Raw genomic sequence first — 21190 nt, forward strand, 5'->3', positions numbered from 1 at the left:
CGTAAGAAACTTATAAAATTTAATTACAGCTATGCGTGATTGACATGGTGATGAGAAAAAGTATGTTTATGCGTTCTTTATCTTTTTGTTCGCGAAATATCATTAAAAATTTACTTCGTTACTTTACTTAATTTACTTAAGTCGTATAGCGGAAAGAACTAGCGTGTACGTATGTATGGTGTGAGTACTCTGGATACGTATACCTCTCTTGAAAAAAACAGAAATTAAGTTTTTTTCGTGCATGAGGAAATTTATTTATATATACATATACGTACGTCCGTTATTGTATATTTAGTTTATGTATTTATGATTAAAATGGAATTATGTTACGATATTCGAAGCTCTTCTCGTAATTTGATTTACACTATTGCGTTTGTAAACTGATGACCGCATTGTTAAAGACCTAATAACAATTATATTAACAGCACCACATGATAGAATTTTTTAGTGGCAATATTAACATGCTTGAGAAGTTATAACCCCGTAACAAATAATAAAAAACGATATCATACCCTACAAAAAAATATTTAGTAATCAAATACCATTTTTAAGTGTCTTAAACAATATTCCATAAAATGATCGAGCATTATATGCAACTTTAACGACAGGCGGAATGTTAGTAAAATAGACAATATAATAGAGTTCTATGTGTCATTCAGAAAATTCCACGAAATTAATTGTTCGAAGCATGTGTAGATTTCTTTTTATATAAAAATTTGCAAAGTGCGTAGTGAATATCAGTGAGCAAATAAAGTTGTAGTTTGTCTTCATATTGTATTACATATAGTTGATCGCATATTACGATAGATTTACTTTGTAAATAAAAATAATTGAATACAAATTCGTAGTTGCTGTCTGTATCATGAATTGTTGTATCTTCACTTTATAAGTTACAATAAAACAAATTAAAAGTACCGAAGTTCCTTTTAAAAGCGAAATTTAATAATTAAAGTCGGATATTAAATAGAATATATAGTGACTCGTGAAAGTACATATAAGATATGACTTGTAATTATACATATTGGTCAAATTTCAAAACAATCTGAAATTATAGTTTTTATATACGTTTTCAAATTAATTTCATATTTGACCAATATGATGATGATAGCGAAGTCACTGTTACTAATACATATTCAAAATATTTCATATAAGACACGAGATATATTCATAAAATATTAATACAAATATTCAAATATTTTCGAGAACAAATGTAGTAGCCCTTAAAATGTTTAGCACATAATACGATTGATTCTTATGAAAATTGATATTCTAAACAAATATTTTCAAAATATTTCAAACCTTAATAATAACTACCAAAAATTAATTAGAAAATAGGTTTTAAGATCAGAACAATCTACTATGATTCGAAAATTATAACTTTCAAAAAATGCAACGAAAATTTCGACCAATAGGAAGCAAGTATCATAGGAAGCTAGCATTCTCATTGGAAGAAAATATTTCGACATAATATGCACACATACATCTCGCGTGTCAAGAATGCGGTCACTGAACTTGTAGGCTTTAATATTTAAATATCGATTAAAAACAATTTCAACCTCAAGGTGTATTCTGAGCAATCGAATAAAAAGCTAAATAAAGAAAACTTAACAAGTATCCGATCGTACTCGTACCAACTCTCAAATATTTAATTTCAATTTTATTTTTTTTTTTCTTCGTTTTGCACACAATTCTTGTTTGAAAGGCAGTACTTCACGTGCGGATGTTCGAAGCTTGCTCATCCCAACAGATGTGTTCCGAGCATAGTTCTTGACTTCTCGGTTTTCATTGCAAATTTTTCCTCTGGTCAGCCTCGATTCTACAACAAAACACGGAAACAAAATTAATTTGTTTCTGTTACGGATAATCGAGCCCCGGATCATCGAACCTAGCAAGAGTATCTTGCTTATAAATACACGTTCATCCTCGGACAGGTGAGCGATCTACTTTTCGCAACACCATTCCATCGAAAATTTCATCTTCTTCACCTGTTGTAAATTTCTCCACAAATTTAACCTATGCCTTTCGTATTGCTGTTTTTTCCCTTGGGATACGCTTGATTACGCGAATTAGATCACATCGCAGGTAATCTTTGGCACATCAGTCACCTATTTTATAGGTTGGATATATATCAGAGTAATCTCGATGAAGAGAAAGTATGTTATAATGATCTATTAAAGAGAAAGGATCGAAGACTGTGCAGTTGAGCTAAAATGCACGATGTCCACGTTTTTTTATAAAGTTCATTGCAGCCAGGAGTTTATATTAACCTCATTTTCCATTATCATTGAACACCTTATGTGCCCGTTTTGCTTAAAGATATCTAACAAAATTGATGGCGAAATCTTTAATTTTGTGGAATTTAAGTCCCATCTCATGTGTTGAGAGATTTAACAAATGATCATTTCGGTGTAAATTTTTATGTAATTTTTGTAGATTTGGAAGTATGGACACATTTACAATAATATAACAATTATAACATTATTTCAGAATGGCTCGTGGACAACAAAAGATTCAGTCACAAGCTAAGGCAGCCGAGAAGGCTGCAAAAGTGAAAAAGCAACAAGGACATAGTGCTAATGAACAAAAAAAGGCAGCACAGAAAGCTTTAGTACACGTGTGCATAGTTTGTAAGGTTAGTATGTTATCTATTTTTAATAACCTATATTATAGACTTTAGTGTATTTAAAATTAAAAAATAATACTCTGTTTGTAGGCACAAATGCCAGATCCAAAGACATACAAACAACACTTTGAAAACAAACATCCTAAGAATGACTTACCAGAAGATTTAAAGAATATATGAGAGTGAGATGTTGCGTAAGGATACAGGTTGGGATGGAGCAAGAGCAACAAAAAAATTACTACAAATGACAAAGTGATATAGTTCGACGTTCAACTAATCATTAAATAGTCTCATACAAAAAAATAAATTAAACCTTGTTAGTGTTTAAAATGAACTATTGCACAGTTAACAATTGAATTTTTGTGCACAGCCCAAAATTGTACCATAATTGGTATTCACTTGCAAAAGTAAATTTTCTAGTTTTCTTTCAACGATATTCAGTAATGTTCATCAAACACGTGATTGCTAAGTTTTCACTTGATTGAAACATGTATATTGCTAATAAATAAAGTTAATCGATTTAGCAGAATGATTACGAATGTTCATGCATACTTTAATGTTACAAGCAGTGAAAGATTATTTGTTGCATTAGCTTCTTTAACTTAAAAAAAAAATTAACGTGTATGTCTTGCATTCAGAATAGAATAGAATCAAAGAATTAAATGTAAAAGGGAAGATTTTATCTGCGAGAAACAAGAAACTGCCATTTTACAGTGTTTCTGCCAATTAGTCTACCAATAAAAGTATTGTATCTGTAATATGTTTGACACATAACTTTTTCTATGAATGATCATTAAGTTCTCATACATTCAAGCCTAATTTTCATTAAAAACATAAATTATGTTTTACGCAGATAATAATAAGATGGAATTTACTAAATATTAGTTTTTTTACAAAACTAAATTTTAGCATTTAGTACTTAAATTCTTTACTGTTTCATACTGAGAATAATTGATTCAATGGACTCTCCTCTCTACATTGTAGGATTTGTTTTTTGTTTCGTAAATGTTTCTGTCTGGCACTGTATATTTGCTATTATGCACTAAAAAAACAAAAAACATGGCAAAGCACTGCACAATCATCTAGTGTTTAGCAAAGAATCTGTTATTCTCGAGAACTTCCAAATATAATATATTATACCTTTGAAGTATGCTTTTAAAAATTTCTACCAGAATCCCTATTGAAGATTACATATTCGTTTTTCGGTACTGATGAGGTTAACGGAAACTTCTAGCATGCGTTTAATATAGAAATAAGTATGCGAATTATATGTAATTTGTTCTGACAAAATAATTATAGAATTTTACACCACAAATTGTTACTTTGTTCAAAACAATCTACGATCATCCTCACCTGTAAAAAAGATTTATCTTTAAATAATGTTAATTATTTATCGTTTTAGTTAAAGAAATAATTATAAATAAATAACAAAATTGTTCTCAAAATAATGTTGCTGCACCATATTTTGAGGTGCTGTTTCTTTGATGAGGTATCAATAAATAAAACGAAACGCGTGAAAATTTGATAAAATGATGATATGATATCATGTAACAATGACATGAAAACGTAAATAGAAACTTCTATTTTTTACTTTTCTATGAACATTTTGTCGTATCATGATATGTCATAATGATTTATCAATCGTTTCAAGTGAAAGCGGGAAAAATATTGCATCATGCAAGCTCGTGAACACAGGATCATATATATTGTACGCATCCATTATCATCGCTCAGTTGTTCTGTGTGCTTCTATCACAGCGTTTATATCATTAATGCTAATTTCCAACTCGTTTTGTTGTTACTTTTTCATCTTCACTTATTTTTTCACGCTTGAATATCTTTCGTGGTGATCACAATATTTTTATCTTAATCCCATCATCGTCTAGGCAGTAACAAATTGCAGTTTATTTATTCAGAAGGTATAATATGTTTTAATTTCATAAATTTAAATGATATATTGCATGTTCTTTCTTTATTGCATTATAGTGAAGGTAATTTGCGAAATATTCTGTAATATAGTCGAGCAATAGATAATAGATCGAGCAATGTAATTGTTGAAAATAATAATAGGAATCGTATTAATACATAACTCGGTAAAATATTTAGAAAAAATGTAAAGAGATATATGTATAAAACTATAAAATAAGATTGTAAATATTAAAATTTTGTTTAATAAATAGAGAAGTTATAGCAATTCTGAATGATTTATATTTAAATCACGTATTACAGTTATGGTGAATCATTAATTCGTCACATTTTCGCAATAGATTTGCCCTAATTTAATTATAAATAATAGTCGAATTATCTAAACCTTAGATAAGGTTATTGTACGATGTAAGTACGTTACTTTTGGGACGTCTTTTATATCGAAAAAGATATATATATATACATTTATTTAAAGATGTAAAAATATATGGGATACATATATATATATCATATATTTTACATCTTTAAATTTTCCATAAATGTATAAAAATCATTTCATATCTCTACATTATTTCTGATAATTCTAAATCCAATAATAATAATAATAATAATAATAATAATAATTTGCTACTGTATACTGGAGGGGACGGAAGAAAATTCCAGATTCATATTTGTGTATGATAACTACATTACATTAATAGTAACTTCGCTGTACTAAATATTTTTTACCATGCTGATAACAGTCATCTATAATGTGTCTATTCATAACTTCATTCTTTTCATCAATTATAGCTTGTTTCTTTAGATTGTAATATTTTTCTACTGCATATCCTTCAAACTTTCTTTCGTCTTCCACTGTACCTTCATAAAAATCTTTTAAAAACAATAATAGATTAATAGATAATAGATAAAAGTAATGTATCCGTCTGTAGATAAAACGTCTATCTATCAATCAACACCTTCTACGTATGTTTCACAATCGCGAATCAATGACGTAATCCAATAACCAAGTTCAATCTACTATGTTTTATATGAAAACATTTTCAGTGCCTGTGATTGAAAAAATTGAGAAGAGATGGATTCCATATTTCGCACGAGGTCGTTAGGTACAGCTGCCGAAGGTGTTCGAGATCAGTATGCTGACGGGAGAGCAGCTAAAGTATGGGAAGTGTTTATAGGCGACAAAAATCAAAGAACTCAGAATTATCGTGACTTTTTGGTCGGTATGCTGAGAGACAAGGGATGCAAGAAAATTTTGGATGTAGCGTGCGGGACTGGTGTGGACTCGGTGATGCTACTCGAGGAGGGTTTCGAAGTGCTCAGTGTAGACGCTTCGGATAAGATGTTAAAATATGCTTTGAAGGCACGATGGGAACGCAGGAAGGAGGAAGCGTTTGACAATTGGGGTAAATATTGTTTTACCGTGGAATATATATATATACGGAGTGTTCCATTTATTTCAAATGAATAATATAGAATATTATTCGTCTTGGATTCATTAATATTTTATTTATTTTTGTTGGTATAAAAAATCCTTTAGATTCAGATAAATTGATTCAGAACAACGAATATAGTTATTCGAAAGTAACTTAAAATATTAATGAATGCAAAATAAATCGAACGTACACTAAGTAACATATTATGAATGGAAACGTTTTTTATTTTTTGAATAAGTGAAAATAAATGAAAATTAATTCCTAAAGATTACTTCAGCTTGAGATTAATATTAATGTTTTTATCTGAAACGCAAATCGTTTTTAACGGTAATTGGATAAATTAATAAATTCGAGTATAATCCTCAATACCATAAGGTATATATATGTATGTATATATGTATACTAATATTAGCTAATAGTTTATATCGCAAATGATATTACTCTTTTATAGTAGATTATGAAATTCGTTACTATTATGAAATTAGCTAATTAACTGAAATATCAATATTGAATTATTGTTAGTTTCGCAAAGTTCATAGTTCGACCTAGTGCGTATGCGATTAGCGATTATTGAGGTGAAATTTCCTATGTGTATTTGCTGCATACGTCGCGTCAGAAGCAGATCAGAACTATGACTCGTAATTTATATAACGCGACATTTCATAGTTTTCCATCGTCAAGAGAAATACAGAGAAGCAATTATATGATGAAATCATTAACCCAATATATTCCTCTCCTTGTTCGAACGTTTATGTGTACTGTAAACCGTTATTGCTTATCACAACAAAGTGCAAAAGATTAATACCTTATCGAAGGTCAATTCTTTCGCATAGCTGTTTTTATTGTTTAACTGTTTTTATTTTCAATTTTTTTGCTGAAGATTATACTGAATTATTGTTGACCCAACCTTTTTACACTATAAGTTATAAGTTAAAAGTCAAGTTGATATTAACATGTCAGCTGTCGTATCTTATATCTTGCAAAATAAGTCATTCTTCGTTTTTTGCAGATATAGATATGATACAATTAATATATAATAGAAGTGATATGCCATGTTTATAAATAAAGGAATTGTTGTATCCAAAAGATTGAGGATCCAATTGACGAATTATATCGAGAATATTTGCTTTTTATTAATGTAAAATTAAGATTTTGAGTGTTTCTTTTAATTTGAGAGAAGAGTAATAAAATTGAATATCTTGGCAATGTATTAATTCTTTGTTTATTGGTGTTCTGCAGAGATTGAAGAGGCGAACTGGTTGACTTTACCAAAGGATATTCGTCATTTAATAGGAGATGGATTTGATGCAGTAATTTGCTTGGGGAATAGTTTTGCTCACATGCCTGACACTTTTGGAGATCAAAGAGAACAAAGGTAATATTGATATATCTTACTCCGTATTAATGTATTAGTAGCTTGCAAGAGTTTTCTTTTCAACTTCGTTATCGACTGTAGGCAAGCATTATTGAATTTTGAACACTGCGTGAAACCCGGTGGCTTGCTGCTGATTGATCACAGAAATTACGATGATATAATTGATACTGGAAATGTACCGGCAAAATGCATATATTACAATGTAAGTATACTTCAGAAACTTCGAGTCTATAAACAAATAAATTTTCGATTTCTTTCAAAAATTATATACAAAATTCCATCTATAGATGCGTCTTAAATACTCTAATGCAAAGCATTCAAATTAAAAATATTCAAATTGAAAATTTGGGCCCTCGAATTCAAACGATTAAATTTTGGTGCATGAACTTTTGTAATCAAATATTTATTAGAACCATTTTTTATGGTATTTTAGAGTCAACGCACAACAAACATTAAATCATCGGTACTATTCGTTTCGGGAAAACCAGCGATCGTCACCTTGGATTATATGATAACCTTGGATGAAGGGGAGGAAGAGGAAGAGGAAGAGCAAGTCAGCGAATTCAGGCTGTCCTATTATCCACACAGGTTAAATGTGTTCAAGGACATGTTGGACGAAGCGTTCCATTACAGGGCCAAGCACACTATCTACGGCGATTTTAAACCTTTGGAAGAAATGAAGAATCCTGGTTTCTATATCCATGTAATGGAGAAACCAGAATATGCAAATTTAATAAAATCATAATCATTTCAACGAACACAACTTCGTCGTGGAGTTCTAATTTTCAACATGTTTTATTTATTTTCTATTTATTTCGTACATTCCTGGAAATGCTATTTACATTTATTTTGAGCAGCTCAGTCTGATTTAGTTTATCCTCTTGGGAACTCTTGCTCTGTATCATGATTTTTATAATTTATATACTTTTTTGTACATTTTAAGAAACTTTTGCTGTGTTCGTTTTCTTTATATATATATATAAGATATATATAAGATATATATATATATATAGAGAGAGAGAGAGAGAGAGAGAAAGAGGGAGAAAGGAAAAACATATATTATATAATATTAGTTGTAAGTTCACACTGAAAAAAGATGAGCAATAAAAAGAAGTAGAAGGAAAGATTGTGATTGATTCAAGGATCGATTCGCAAATAGAACAGCGGAGCTCGGTCAAGTTTTAATCTTTTTTTATTATAAGTTCGAAAGCAGCTTTCTTTTGAGTATTCTAGCCAGGCTTCGTTCGATGCTACAATTTGATCTCTCGACGATACGATTTTTCATCTTTTATCTTATGTCTTTTTTTTTTGTTTTTTCTTTAAGTATATTCGTCTCGGTGGTTTTTTGAGCGATCGTTGACGCCGATTCTGAACTCCTTGATCGACCCTTCGCTTCCGACCGTCGTTCGAACGTTCCACGCTTCGCAAAATAAGATCAGGAAGACCAGTGAACATTAGACCACGGTAGATTCGAAATTTTGGTTAGTCTTCACGGTTGGTGTTTCATTTTACCATGTATCTGCATAAAACAAAAGAGCTCCTCAAGTTTTAACCTCATCATCGATACTTCGATTCAATCGTCAGTGGCGCTGTTCAAATACCATTTTCCTAAATTAATATTTCATCTTAAATGATCCCTTAAAAGTCCTTCATCGCTTTCTAACCTTAATTTCACGTTGTCTACACCTTTTATAGGGAAGAACCATGCAATACAATTGCAATAACCTTGCAATCAATACAATTTCTTAAGGATCAATATCGTCTAAGTCTAAGCAATCTCAATCAGAATCGGGCATTACTGATTTAAAAGATTCAATATTTACAGAATTCTGTAGTAGATCGATCCTTTGAGAGAAGATTTCAAGGTTATCTTTAATAAAGACGATTGAGCTCGAAGGATGATCACGATCGTAAGCATTTTGCTCTTAGAAAGTGCAGCTTTTTATTTTCGATCGAAGCTAGAGATTTTATCGATTTAGATCCTTTCAAGGAGAGCTTTCGTCGTTGTTATCAATCGTCGACGATCGCTCGAATTGAAAACAACAACAAGAACATGAACGCGGCGAGGAGCGTTCGCGTAGGACCATTCGTTCGTCGCGTTTCGTCTTCTCTGAGTCGCGTCGAGATCGCACGATCGGATTCTCACAAGAGTTCGCAAACAGCTCGGCTCCTGTCGATTTTCCAACGCCATGAAGATCAATCGGTCATCTGATCGTTTCACGATACAGATTTCTTTTATTTCGTTTCGTTCCATTTTGTCTTTGATAGAAAAATGGAAAGTTTATGATTACGAACACTCTCTTGGTTTACGTACAACGTTGTGATACGCTGTTGTTCGTTACAGAATTGCAAATACGACGTGTTTTTTTTTTTTTGTAAAACAACGGCGTTTCGATTTATAAAAGAAACATATCGTCATATATAGGAGCGTGAAGCTTTGTTTTGTGGTAACCAAGAGAGGTTATGTTTGCTAATTGTTTATTAGACAGTCATTTTCTATCGATTAGAAAAGCATTATATTAATCTAAAGTATTGAAAATCGTTGATTGAGAAACAAATTTTCTTCCGGAGGATAAAAAAAAGATTGGCGAATAAGCTGAGCGATGGTAACTGGAGATTGATCGATTTTTCGTGGCGTTCGATTACCGAACAGCAGTTTTCGGAAATGACAAGGACAGAATTTACAAGGCCGAGGACTTGATTACAGTGCAACGAATTGCCCATATAGAAAAATGGACGAAGTGTTAGTTATAGCAAAAATTTGTTTACCCCCCTTTTCTTTTGTTTTAATAGTAATCATAATAATGATCATAATAATAACCATAATAATATATATATATTTTTTTCTTTATTTCTTTGTTATTCCGCCGGATAGCTACTATATAGATTCTCTTAATCATTTTCACAAAAAATTCGATACGATCACGGCTTCTTCGATCGTCGCGGCGATCACAGTCGTCGTCGTATAACTTTCTTTTTTTCTTTTCAACAAAAAGAATCTGTCATTCTTTCATATTGTTTTTGTGATTTTTATTTTAGATATCAGATTCAAACAAAAACGAGGCATCCGCTCGTCTCCTTTCTTTCGAAACGAACGAGCGGGAGTTTCACAAAGAAATAAAGACAAACTTTCGTTCGTTCGTAAACTCGTCGTTGACAAATCGATGACGACGACGATGATGACGATGACGACGACGATGACGACGACGACGACGACCCGTGTCGCGACGCTCTCCACTCGAGTACGTCGATAATCCGTTATTGCAAAGTAGCTGATATATAAAAAATTGTAATATCACATGTTTACCATATCTTCTTTCGTCGTGTTGCCTGTTTTCGCGGCACCACATCCGACAACGACCCGCCTTGTCGGCATTTAGCTTCGACGCGGACGCCAATTGCGCTCCTCCACCTCCGTCATCTTCGATTTTCTTCGAGAAATCGTTCCGTGCACAATGTGCACTGCACATACACACACTGTTCCACGGGAAAAATACGTGATGGAGGTTCGTCGTTGCAATTACCAGAGACGCGGATCGATCCACACTGGCGAAACACTCAAAAAGACCGCGTTGTCAACGATTCCAAGATGACGGACCAATAAGTCGATCATATGTCGTCCACCTCGATCATTCGTGACTTTGTTATCGGCTTCGTTCGAGCTTCGTCGCGTTGAAAATTGGCTCGTTGCGAACTGGTGCTAGAATGTTTCGATTTTGTCGAACATCACGAGTGGCGAGTCCGAATGGAATGTAAATCGGGGATTTTATGAAACCAATATGGCGCTGGGCTTATCGAGGAGATGAAACGCGTCGTCAGTCTTCGATATTTTCGATGCAACGGTTTACGGATACGTTTGGTGGTCGACTTACCGGTCACCAATGGAACCGCCCGACGGAGACGAGGATACGTGCGCGAGAAGAGAAGCTCTCGGATAGCGAACAGAGCGAGTCCACTTCCCCGCCATTCCAATATCGCCAGTATTAGCAAATTTTAAAATGCCAATTCGAAACTGAAATTGAAATTGCGTGAGTGAATATTTCTTGCGGAATTTCAAATATTTTCGTCGAAATTTTTATAAGATTGAAAAAAAGCATTTTGTAAATTAACACCTTGCCTTATGATCTTTTCAATAGATACTCAAATGAATATTTTTGTAGCACCATGTCAGATGATGTGTTATGGATATGTTATATATAATTTGCAGTTAGATTAAACATTGTTAAAGTATTCAAACTTCATTACGAGTACAATATCCCTTATTGAATTACGACTATAATGTTTGCCACGAGTATGATCCGATGTTAAGGCAAGGGTTAATTTTTAAGGTTAGTATGAAAATGGTAAATCGATTTGGAACGTCGGGCCGATAGACTGGATATGCAGCGTTAAAAAGGAGCAAGGCGCACCGTTCCCGACAATAATTCTCGATCGACGCGCGTCAGCTGCTGTAAACGTTTCAACGGCATGTTAAACTTTCGCGTTCGTTTTAAAGTGTATAGAAACTACGATAGAGCCAGCTATATCGTCACCGCTGCTAAAACCTAATTAACAAAGTCCTCGTAACTGCTCGATAATTCAACATTTTTCTCTTCATTTTCTTCATCTCGTTCTCGGTAACATCGTGAAATTAGAACTATTTCTGCATTACTCTTGTACGCTCTTCGTCTTCATGCCCCATACACACACAAACAGGCATTCTCGCATTCTTTCTTCCATATTTTTCGCTTCTATTTAATATTTATAGTATTTACACGCGTAGATATCCCTGTCAGCGCGTTTGCCCGTGTTCCCTTCGTTTTGTTTTTCATTTATTCATTTTGAATCGTCGTGGATCAACGTTCAGTGGTATGTTCGGGTCTCGACGATCCGTGGTTCCCCTTTAATCTGAATTGCGTTCAAATCCGGATAATATTACGCGAATGATCGATATTCGTTAATTAATAACGCCAAAAAGCAATGCTTGGTTCGTTAGTTCACAGAATTTAACATTTTAACGATTTAACTTTCTATACACATACTACTATAGTGACCGTAAATAAAGAAAGGTAAACCATATGCAACCATATGTTCCGCCATATGCAATATAGATACATGAGGGGAATCGCGGCGTGGAAAAATGATATACATGTATATGTAACCTCAAAAGCTCCTTCGTTCGCATCGTTTCATCTATATATGTCGGCTTAAGCTAACGAAATATATATATATATGTATATATCTATCAGAGGCTTATTCGATTAATCGCAATTCTCTATTCGTGAGATCAGTACTTTCCATCTTTGATTGTCCTTCAGAATTGTGTTATTCAAAGTTCTTTCTCGAGGCGGCAGCAACAGAAATACAACATACATATGCATATGTGTGTCTCTATTTCTGTGTGTGTGTATATATATACGGATGTATGCATACGTGGGTGATATATATGAATATTCTCGTTGTCGAATCGAAGTTTTTCTCGAAACAGAAAGCTGCGCCGGAAACCGAGAAAGAATTAGAGGAAAAGGAAAGAATAATCGCGCTATGATATTTTCTTGCTGCTTTTTTTTTAACCTTTTCTTGTTGCAAACGCGTTGACACGAACCACGCGTAACTTTATCAGTTTCTTCTTTTTTCTATGTATATTATATATATGTATATGTATGTATGAATATATATACACGTGTCGTAGTTACAAGATATATATACACCTAATATTGCTGTTTGGCTTCTGTGAATGCCATGTGAACGCGGGATTAGGTCATGTTCTGCAATGTAACAAAGTACACGGAATCTTTCAGTTTCCGTAATGGCGTTTGACATTTGTCATTATTGAAATATCGCGACCGTAAGTTGCAGCACTTCAAGTTCGATCAAAATGGAGAGTTTTATTTACTTATTTATCTTTTTTTTTCTTTCATGCTTTTTTCCTTTCCTATATTTTATTCGTTCTTTTTTATATTTTGTTTTGCTAATATTTAAATCTCGCGCGACCGCTGCACTGGAAATGCAGCCATTCGAGGCGTGGTCGAATTGACTTTTAACAATTTATAATTATTCATTATCGTCGCGTCATGGTGGGTTTCGGGAACCATTATCGAATTAAACGTCTTCATTGAATTTTATTTTATATTTCTTTCTTTTTCTAAGAATCGAATAGAAAAACTGGAGGAACGAGGAGAAGTATGTTGTTTAACACGTTTAAAAAGATAAGAATGACCTTTGTCGGTAGCTTCTAGGCACCTACGAGAACTGGTTTCTTGGTGTACCTTGAATTCTTTCTCGTTGAATAGCTTCATAATCTCAATTCTTATTATCTGTCTTGAGACGTTTAAGAGGTTGATGGATCACGAATCGCTTTACGGGCAAGGTCTCCTGAAGAGGGTAGTGAGAATACTTTCTGATGCTGGGAAGCTTAGAAAAATGCAAGGGTGACCATGAGAGCATCTCCGGTATTAATTTTCAAATCATTTTCATCTAAATCTATTGTAGGATCTCTATGTTTTTTTTAGAAAGATAAAGAAACAAGATGAGATAATACTAAACAGAAAAAAATATAGTGAACATACCACAATAAGCAAAATCTAAGTGATTAAATTTAAAGTTAAAAACAAACGACCTAACCTCAAACCTGGTGAAACAAATTTAGCTCTGAGGTTTAAAATATTCAATGAATGTCCTCCCAATATCGTCACGATTAATTTTCACACAAATTCACGCACTTGTAATCGATTTTTAATCATGTACACGCATACATACGTACATAAAGCATACACACACGGTTCATTGAGACGAAACTATCGAAAAGCCATCGATCAACGTTCGCGAATCTCGCTTTTTCAAACCTATCGACTGAAATAGAGGGGAGAAACAAAGAAGGGGAAACGGTAAAAAAGAAGAACACGGCACCATGGTGCAGCGATAGTGATGCAACGATAAACGACTTGGCAACGCGTCTCGACGCCTTTCGCCTCTAATCACAGAGCTCGACTGTCCGAAAACTCAAATGCAGAGAACATCATGATACTCTACCTATACTAACTCTTACTTTCTCAAAATTTTCAACGCTCTTATAATAATTAGTCGTCGAGCCTGAACCGTTCCAAGCAATTAAAGAATCGTGTAGCATTGTTCGTTTTATAGTTGGACCGTTTATTAACAATTTTTTCATTCAATTTATATAGAATTAATTAAGGAATGATTAAAAATGAACGAAGAACGTGAACAACGATTCTCTAATTGCTTCAAGAGTACATATACATATATGTATGTATATATTGTTCTTCGTTTTCTCTTCACTTTATTCTTTTTTATTCGTTTCGTTTCATATAGTTTATTCTCATTCTCTTGCTTATCGTTTCTTTCCTTTTCTTTTCTTTTGTTGTTGTTGGTTGTTTTAGTTACTTAAAATCTATCGCGCGCAACCACGAGTCTAGCTGATATCCCCTAAAGATGCGTGTAAACCTACGATTACAGTGTGTGTTACCTTACGTATTAGAACGTGAGTATTCTGAATTTTGTTAGTTTCCATCCTCCTCTCGTTTAAACGTTCGATGTCTCGAAGAAGCCGTCGCAAGCAGTATATAATTCGATATACTTTTTTATATATTTTTTCTTTGGTTTACTTTTTTGCTTTTTAATCGCGTGTTTGGCCATGCAAAAATATGCCAAGTTGCATTATAGTAGCGGGATCGTTTCGTCGGCACATCCCTCTTTTATTTTTGCTCTCTTGTGTTTTTTTAACCTCTTTTATAGAATTTCTTGGTTTTTTTTTTCTTTCGTATTAAATTCGAACGACAATCCCCGAACCATAACCTCAAAAATCAATATTTTTTTCCCCGTGTCGGATTCGTTCTTCACGCGTACCGACGAATGCTCGCTAAAGACCAGACGCGAAGCGAGTAGCGAAAATGCAGCATGTCCTTAAAACGTACGCGGTGAAATTTTACAGGTAGCTTACTCTACCGGTACACTCGTCTCATTTCGTTGAAAAGAGTTCGCTGAAACAGCCGTCCTTCTCTTCTTTAAAGAAACTAGAAACCTTAACCTCGACACAACTTCCATTTCTTTCCGATTATGATAACCTCCAAATAGCTATTTTCCTTTTTCCATCGATTAGAATAGGACCAGCTCCGACGATCCTAACCAACCACATAAAACTTTCTTAAGTCACATCTAATTGCACCATACTTAACCCTAACCTTAACAAAATCATTCCAGAGAACGGCAGTTCGTTCCAGCGATTCTCGCCAGAATATCAGCCTCGAGACGATCGTCCGGAGCCTTAAGAACTTTCACAAGTATTCCCTAGGTCTGGGCGGAGGCCGTTTTCTGTCGGACCTGTCGCTTCTGTCCGTCGCGGTGGTGTTCTGTTCCCTGTCATCCGTGCACTCGAGCATCTGCGTGGTCTCTGTCGCCTCCGATGGACTAATAGGCTGACTAGCTAACGGTGCCAGCGGTGCAGCTCCCTTGTTCCTTGATTTGCTTCTTCTCTTCCTCAAAATCAACGGTCCAAGGGATGTACCATCGTCCCCTCTGGAAGTGGACGCTTGGGCTAGTCTTTCTAACAACTCTTTACTCATTTCCCTCGAGGAAGTCTTATAATCACTACTACTGTCCTTCAATCTGTCAGACTGTTGCGATTGATGATGGTGATGGTGATGATGATGATGTTCTTGGGATTTGGAGCTTCTCTCTGTGGTTGTACCCTGCTCCCTGTAACCTTCGGTCGTCGACGTGGATGCAGTTGCTATAGAAATTTTCTGCTCTGTGCTTCCCCCAGGTGTTTGCGTAGCCTGGGAACCCTGTTGACAACTAGAAGCACTTTGTGGTTGACTGGTTGGCTGAATCTGCGAGGAACCGCCGCTACCACCCGTTGAAAAATTGTTCGAGCCCTTCTGCTGCGGTGGAGTGGCCGCAGGAAGCCTTGTCATTAGCGTCTGCAGCATGTCCTCGATCTTTGCTAATCTTTGATTGACTCGTTGCACTTCCAGTTTCAGATCAACCTTCACCTCGAGCACGGCAGCTAGGATTTCACGATCGTGGCTCGGCTGAGTGGTAATTAGTCCATCGTCATAGCTCTCCAGTCGGCGAAGCTGGAGCTGTTTCGAATCTGCCGCATTCTGCTGCTGTTGCTGCGTCTCTTTCACGTTTTCAGCATCACCTGATTCTTCGATGGTACCGGTCAGCTTACCGAATTTTGGGAACACCTTGTTGCTACCGGCACTAGAACTGGGACGGGTGTCCCTGGCGCTTAAGGATCGTTTGAACGTATCTACCCCGGTTCCCGTCTCGCTTCCGGAGTCCAGGCTGGAGCTTCCTGTAAAATTCAGGCTTTTTTGTGATGATTTACTTCGCTAAAATATTTTATTTAAATATTCTACAACATTATAAACAGCTATTCTAGCCTCAATTGGTATCATTGGATCTTGGATATATTTAGTTTATAGATTAGGTTTATTACTAACATTATTGCTTAGGTTTGATACTATTAATGATATTCATCATGTAATATGTAGAATTTTTTTTTTATTTAATTGTTTACATTCACAATTTGTCCAGTTTGGACATTTGGTAGAACTTTTTAGCTGTTAGATTATCATGTGGGTGGCTACCCCCAGCGGGGTACCATCATCGTGTTTGTTAAGTTATGTCCTTTGTGAATATGTAGAATGAAAGTAGATGGAATGGTAGTTTTCAATTACCTAAGAGTCGTCCCCACTTCCCGGCCCGTCCTTTAACAGCAATGTTCTCGTCCGCTGTGGAGAGTTTCCTGGCGTGCGAGGATTCACCCTCCTTCCCATCCTTCCCGTCTTTTCCGTCTCCTTTCTCCACGTCAGCATTGTGTCTCTCCCTGCGGAACCTGGATAGAAAAAAGTAGAGAGCGAGAACGCCCGTGTTTAGTCGTGTCGACGTGATTTGCTTTTGTCTATTTACATTACTGGGATTAAGAGGCCAGTTTCACTAGGCGATCAATTAAATAAAGGGGGGAATAATAAGATTACATGGTGTATACAAATCATGGGTAGGAGAATAATATAGTACATATTTAAATTTGTTCTTTTTTTTTACATCCAAAAGTTTCACATATGTACGTATTTCTTCTTTTCGTTTTTTTTTCTTTTTTAGGTTAGGTTGAACTTTTGTGAAACTTTTCTGTCCCTCGATCGTGTGTGATCGATAATCATCATTCAGCGGCAGGTTTTTGGGAAGGATAGATACGTATATATGCAAAATATATATAAATTGATATATACATAGGTATTTATGTACATTTTACATATATAGTGTTGATATTATTTTTGGTTAGACGAAGAACAGTCGTCCTTTCTTTCTTTGCTCTGCTACTGGTGCCGCTTTTTTTATTGGTGGCAAATGAGACAAGTTCGTTCTACTGAGGCTAGAAAAAGGGAGACAGCTCCAGCGGTGTTCACGAGCAACCTACTTTGATGTGCCTACGGGATTCGAAAGAAAATATTCTCGGTGGTGATAAGATGCCGATAACACATACGGGAAAACCTGGCAGCGTCGATGAACCGATTGTGACCTCGTACCTATCAAAAAAAAAAAAAAAGAAAAAAAAAGAAAAAGGTAAGTATAAAATAAAGCTCTTACTGAAACATACCATACACTTAGGAATACGTACATTGAGAAAAGAAATAAAAAAAAGGCCATAAGTAGATATGGGAATGAAAAGAAAAATAATGTTGCACATGTTACAATTTACAACGAAGGTACAAAAGCAAAAATAATTTTGGAACTATGAGAGGACAAAGGCTGTGCACAATGATCCGTCAAATTAGTACGATCTATTCGGAAATTTTGAAATTGTTTGAAACTTGAATAAATATGTCTGGAAAATTTGTAAGTTTTCTTACACAAAATATTGAATCATTCATCTTTTTCCTCTAACACTTTGTTCGACCAAAAGAGAGATATTACTTGTTTCAAACTTGTTCATTACTTGTTTGAAACTTGTACAAAATTATTGAAAAATCGAAGAAATAAAATTTGTCATTGTTTTTTATCTGATCATAATAATTCGATTATTTACTGTTGTATTTGATTGACAAAATTTTGAACGAAAGTTTCGTGGTGAAAGACACAGGACGACATTCTTGTTGGTCGAAATCGTGGTGTCTGATTTTCCGTCATGAAAAGTCGGGACACGTTGTCACGGTAATTTTTAGGCTGGATTGGCCGGCTCAGAAATTTCGTGCTTGATCCGTAATTATACCGTTCGCCCGTTGAGAGCATCAAAGTTTAAATTACTGGTTATCCACCGACGTACTCTGATGGGATACGAGCGAAGAATAAGAAATCAGAGTACGTAAATAGGAAAGTAGTGTTCGGCATGCGTATCAGTCTGTTCCCTTCGTCGTTTCATTGTCCTGGGAAAATAAGCGGATTCTTCCCGCGGGATTTTCTAAAAGAATGCCAAAGAAAATGAAAGATCGTGGATTAAGAAAATATAGAATAGAATTTTTCTTACATAATTTCTCTATTAACAAGAATTTTTTAATTTATGTAATTAATACCGATCCGTGGTTAATATGAATTTACAAAATGTGTATGTTCCAAAATTTGCTGGAAAATTAAGGAAGAAGGTATTTCTTAATTTCCAAGTTCCAGGAAAATCTAATTCGTTTATTATACCAAGTGAGAGGCAGAGAATTTCGGTGAAAGTGGTCGGTTTATGGTCGGATATGATTTGCCTCTGCTGGGCTCCAAGATATTTTTTCTACTTATTATTCATGAATCTTTCAAGGTCTTCTAGAGATATTACGAAATGTACAATATTCTCAGACAATTTTTCTATTAGTAACAATTTTCTAATCTCACGAAAGGGACATTTTTAAAGATCGTGTCGAGCAGAACACTGAAAATTCCAACAATGATGGCCAATCTGTGATCAGACGCGTCTTTCTTTCTATTTTGTCCACGATGTTCCAAAGTTTCCTGGAAACATTAAGAAATTTAAAATAGGATCTTGCAAGATTATTTTCCTAATTTAGGAATTAATGTAAAAATCTGTTAATCTTACAAAAAAAAAAGTACCAAGTAAAATACTGACAATTCCAATATGCTGGTGACCAATTTATAATCAGATTGTGATAATTTATTCCACAGATTTTCGAAAATATAGCTGGCAAAATATTTTCTTGTTATCCACGAATCTTTCAATATTCCTCTAAAACAGAAAAAAATCACAAGCAACCAAATTTTCGCAATTCTAAATCGCAGTAATCAGGTAAATGATGAGATTTCGCACGATGGAATTTCTATTCGGCCCCAATCGTGGTTCATCGACGCAACGTTAGATGATACAGTAGTATAAATGGTAAACGAGCTGCCTGATTAACTGTGGGAATGCCATCGAGCGATCAACACGCACCACTCGATCGGAATAAGGCCAGAGAAGAGAGAAAAAAAAAAAAAATAGAAAAAAAAAGATAGAAAAGAAAATGAAAACGTATACCGCCACGTTCGTCCTAACCTCTTCGTTCTAAATTCAGTATCATTATTAAAAACGTACTCTACGAATCTATCATGCACGATAACATGCCACGGTCGAGGTTTCTAAAAAAAACGGTCGATTAAAAGTTAGATAAAAATTCGAATAATTGTTAGAGGATCGTTGGCAGTCTGGCAGTTTTTCAAGCAGCTACTTGGCATCGTTATATATATGTACATATATATATGTATTAAAATATACGTATACATATTGCATATATATGTATATATATAAATACAGGTGACAAAGAGAAACTTGAATCCTAGAGTGTGTACGTCACATGCATTCGGCGTTGCATAAAATCGTAAAAGGATCGGATGCTCGAGGCGCGATGGAGGACTCTGGTATTTCTTTCAAACGGATTCGTAGACTTCTTAGTTCTTATAAAAAAAGAACAAAAAAAATGCGAAGTACTGAGAGAAAAAGTGGACTAGTTCTAACACTTCACAAATTGGATAATTCTCTGTCTAAAATATATATGCAAATAATTCAATGCAACAACTGATTTCAATGTATTATCTGGTTTGATTTGGAAACAATGAATTATTTCTTACACTTTTGCATGATTCATCCTTAAAAGCTACGTCTGTAGTATCATGACCTTTTGCACCACTTTATTCTTTTTCCATTTTAGAAATCAATGAATTCATAGTGCAATTAAATGTTTTATTACTATTCAATATTAGGGGAAGTAACATTGAAAGAAATTTCACCCAATAACAGTTTTTAAGAGTTAAAACAGCTCAGTGCTATAAATTAACACATATAACTACCGATCTTTGGTATGATATACGTAATTAATTGGAATTAAAGTAGTGTGATGAAAATAGATCATATTTGTTACAATAAAAATAAATACTATCGAAAGTTAATACTATGGAAAACAGTTGTATGCTTTTGGTAATCGTAAAAAGCAAAAAATACTAGTGGTTTAGTAATTCTAGTATTAATGTAATAAATTCCAATGTAATAAATTCACGTTCAGAAAAAATGTGACTTGGTCCATTTCTGCTCTCAATACGTCATATCGCTCTGTTAACGTTAGCGGCTGTGCCGTTTTATCAAGAACAAGCAATAAAACAGTAAAATTGCTCTTAAATAATAGAAGAGATTCGAAATTGAACGAAACAGAGAGCCCTCGAGTTTGCTCTATACAAATCCTGGTTCCACTAAGAATATATAATATACGTATATATATTTATGGTGGGAGAAAAATGCGCATAACCCTCTAAAGCCGTATATCTTACAGCACTCTAGCATTCGTCAGAACTGCAGTGATCGTTAAAAATGACAAATATTGAATATAATGGCATCGGGTGATGTGTACGCATCTATGAA

General features: G+C 34.5%; 3 protein-coding genes and 1 long non-coding RNA gene across 15 annotated transcripts in view; 3 read left to right on the forward strand and 1 right to left on the reverse strand.

Annotated features, from left to right (window-relative positions):
• The first annotated feature begins 1622 nt into the window (after positions 1-1622).
• LOC117231353 (zinc finger protein 706-like) lies at positions 1623-3767 on the forward strand. 2 transcript variants are annotated; one of them, XM_033489738.1, is made up of 3 exons: positions 1623-1931; positions 2488-2632; positions 2714-3767. In XM_033489738.1, exons 2-3 carry the CDS (start codon positions 2489-2491, stop codon positions 2801-2803), a joined length of 234 nt encoding a protein of 77 aa, XP_033345629.1. In that variant the 5' UTR covers positions 1623-1931; position 2488; the 3' UTR covers positions 2804-3767. The 2 variants fall into 2 exon arrangements, with proteins under 2 accessions (XP_033345629.1, XP_033345630.1); XM_033489739.1 differs by lacking the exon at positions 1623-1931 and adding an exon at positions 1950-2082.
• Positions 3768-4232: 465 nt separating this feature from the next.
• LOC117231350 (glycine N-methyltransferase) lies at positions 4233-8145 on the forward strand. Its single transcript, XM_033489736.1, has 5 exons — positions 4233-4541; positions 5596-5954; positions 7224-7359; positions 7441-7561; positions 7793-8145. Exons 2-5 carry the CDS (start codon positions 5624-5626, stop codon positions 8102-8104), a joined length of 900 nt encoding a protein of 299 aa, XP_033345627.1. The 5' UTR covers positions 4233-4541; positions 5596-5623; the 3' UTR covers positions 8105-8145.
• Positions 8146-8533: 388 nt separating this feature from the next.
• LOC117231348 (potassium voltage-gated channel protein eag) overlaps positions 8534-21190 on the reverse strand; it is a 157420-nt gene continuing 144763 nt past the window's right edge. For 8 of the 11 annotated variants that reach the window (XM_033489722.1, XM_033489731.1, XM_033489728.1 and 5 more), the window contains 2 exons: positions 17043-17200; positions 8534-16657 (listed from right to left, as the gene is read on the reverse strand). In XM_033489722.1, coding sequence (XP_033345613.1) covers positions 15633-16657; positions 17043-17200 — 1183 coding nt within the window. In that variant the 3' untranslated portion in view covers positions 8534-15632. The remainder of the gene's footprint in view (positions 16658-17042; positions 17201-21190) is intronic. The other 3 variants (XM_033489724.1, XM_033489733.1, XM_033489730.1) reach the window with 1 other exon arrangement.
• LOC117231355 lies at positions 17196-17911 on the forward strand. Its single transcript, XR_004492950.1, has 2 exons — positions 17196-17362; positions 17467-17911. It is a non-coding gene; the product is annotated as an uncharacterized LOC117231355 (long non-coding RNA).

This window comes from Bombus vosnesenskii, unplaced genomic scaffold (genome assembly GCF_011952255.1).
Source record: "Bombus vosnesenskii isolate JDL3184/JDL3185 unplaced genomic scaffold, Bvos_JDL3184-5_v1.1 scf7180000013272, whole genome shotgun sequence".
In the NCBI taxonomy this organism is placed as follows: Eukaryota; Metazoa; Arthropoda; class Insecta; order Hymenoptera; family Apidae; genus Bombus; species Bombus vosnesenskii.